The 1,901-nt window shown below is 55.8% G+C and overlaps 1 protein-coding gene across 1 annotated transcript; it reads left to right on the forward strand.

Annotated features, from left to right (window-relative positions):
* Positions 1–280: 280 nt before the first annotated feature.
* On the forward strand, positions 281–1,406 carry ACA1_002200 (cytochrome b-like heme/steroid binding domain containing protein; the record flags this gene model as incomplete). The annotated part of the gene is made up of 7 exons (XM_004335703.1): positions 281–362; positions 457–555; positions 631–749; positions 825–904; positions 977–1,077; positions 1,149–1,212; positions 1,379–1,406. 7 exons carry the CDS (start codon positions 281–283, stop codon positions 1,404–1,406), a joined length of 573 nt encoding a protein of 190 aa, XP_004335751.1.
* Between the last annotated feature and the right edge of the window lie 495 nt (positions 1,407–1,901).

Below are 1,901 nucleotides of genomic sequence, written 5' to 3' on the forward strand. Positions count from 1 at the left end.
GGCCAGCGAGGCCATCCAAGAAGGCCTCCATCATCTTCATCATCGTCAACCGCCCGCATCTACGAAACGCTGGCGGTGGTTTGCTTGCTGCTCGCGCTCTTGGTCGGTGTAGCGGTCTATCTTCTCCACTACGAACCCCAGATCGTGAAGCAGCTGGACGAGGGCTTCGTCCAGGCTGCCGCCACTATTGCACAGCTCTTCCAGCCCAAGAACGGGCCGAACGCGACGTCGAAGCCTGTCGCAAAGAAGGCGAAGGTTGTTTCCAAGATCTTCTCCGCAGATGAGCTGCGGCTGCATGATGGCAGCGACCCGGCCAAGCCCATTCTACTCAGTGTTCTTGGTGCGCTCTCTTCCCTTCCCACGTGCGCCCCCCTTCCTGTGCAAGACGTCTCACGCGCTTCATTGTGTGTGTGCGTGTGTGCGTGTGTGCGTGTGTGTGGTGGTGTGTGTGGGCAGGCAAGGTCTTTGACGTGACGGAAGGGAAGAGATTCTACGCCAAGGGGGGGTCCTACTCCTTCTTTGCCGGGCGTGACGCCTCGCGTTCCTTCGCCACGGGTGCGCATCTGCCTGCCTGCCGACCTTAGCACCTTTGCTAACGCGATCGATGACTGCCTCGCTCGCTCCGCGCAGGCGAGTTTGAGGAGGAGAATCTCACGGACGACGTGACCGACCTCGAACCCGAACAGGTGGCGGCCATCAAAGAGTGGCAAACCCAATTCGAACGCCAGTACAAGTACCTGGGCAAAGTCGTTGGTACCCAATGCCTTCTTCAACCTTGTGGCTTCGTGAAATGATGCTCACAGTGCGCCGTTCCTCGTACACAGGGAGATTTTTATGATGCGGCCGGCAAGGCTACGCCCGCGCTCAAGAAGGTGAAAGAGAAGCTCCAGAAGGCCAAGATTGTGTACGCCTCTCAATTCTAACAGCGCCATATATGGGCCACCAACCGCGATATTTACGCACGCACATCATCTAGAGTGGATCAGGAGCTCGAGGAGAAGCAGCAGTTTCCAGAGTGTAACTCGAGGTGGACGGAGAAGGACGGCGCCACCGTCTGGTGCACCGAATCGAGCGGCGGTACGCCCGTGGTCCACGGGCCGCATCAAAGTCAGACTCTCTTCTCATACTCCACATACTACTGCGTGCAGGCATCGAGAGATCCTGGAAGGGCTATCCCCGCCAGTTCAAGAGCGCTCGCGCGCAGAACCCCAGGTTGGCCTTCACAGAGCTCCTCACTGCCCACGCAGCTGCAACTGTTGCAACCATCGTCATCAATCGTCAATGCTCACCTCTTCTTGCTGTGCATAACACATAGGTGCGCGTGTGTGCGCAAGAAGCTTCTCGACGACCCGCGCGTGCGGCCGTACGACGGCTGCAGTCCCGACGCCCTCGAGTGCCAGCGCTGATAATAATTATTATAATTATTTCTAAATCGCCGGAATGCGAGTAATGCCAATAAAACAGTAAAAATTTCGGGAACGTACAAACGGCACCTTCGGCACACCGATACTCTAATCTTTCACAACGGCCGTTTTTGCCTGAGGACCTCTCGCCTTGTTCGCACGAAGAGGGTACCGCACTCATCTTTAGCTCCCCTTCAGTTCCTTTCCGCCTTAGGATGGTCATTTCGGTTAAATTTGGTGGGGGTGTATGTACCTAAAAATTCACGTTCTTTTCATCTCCTTCGGTGATGAGTTCATCACTTTCTCAAGGCCTTTTTCGCCACTTTGCCTCAATCTCCTCCTATCTCTCGGCATAATGCTGAGGCTCATCAAAAATCATTTTCTCGTTCCTAATAATCAGAGCGAAGATGGAACTCGAACCGAGTAGCACAGGGCCGACCGGATCAGCTGAAGCCATGGAGGTCGGGAAGCCAGACACCACCTCGCCCCCCGCAACCG

Source organism: Acanthamoeba castellanii, assembly GCF_000313135.1.
Source record: "Acanthamoeba castellanii str. Neff unplaced genomic scaffold scf7180000082923, whole genome shotgun sequence".
Taxonomy (NCBI): domain Eukaryota; phylum Discosea; order Longamoebia; family Acanthamoebidae; genus Acanthamoeba; species Acanthamoeba castellanii.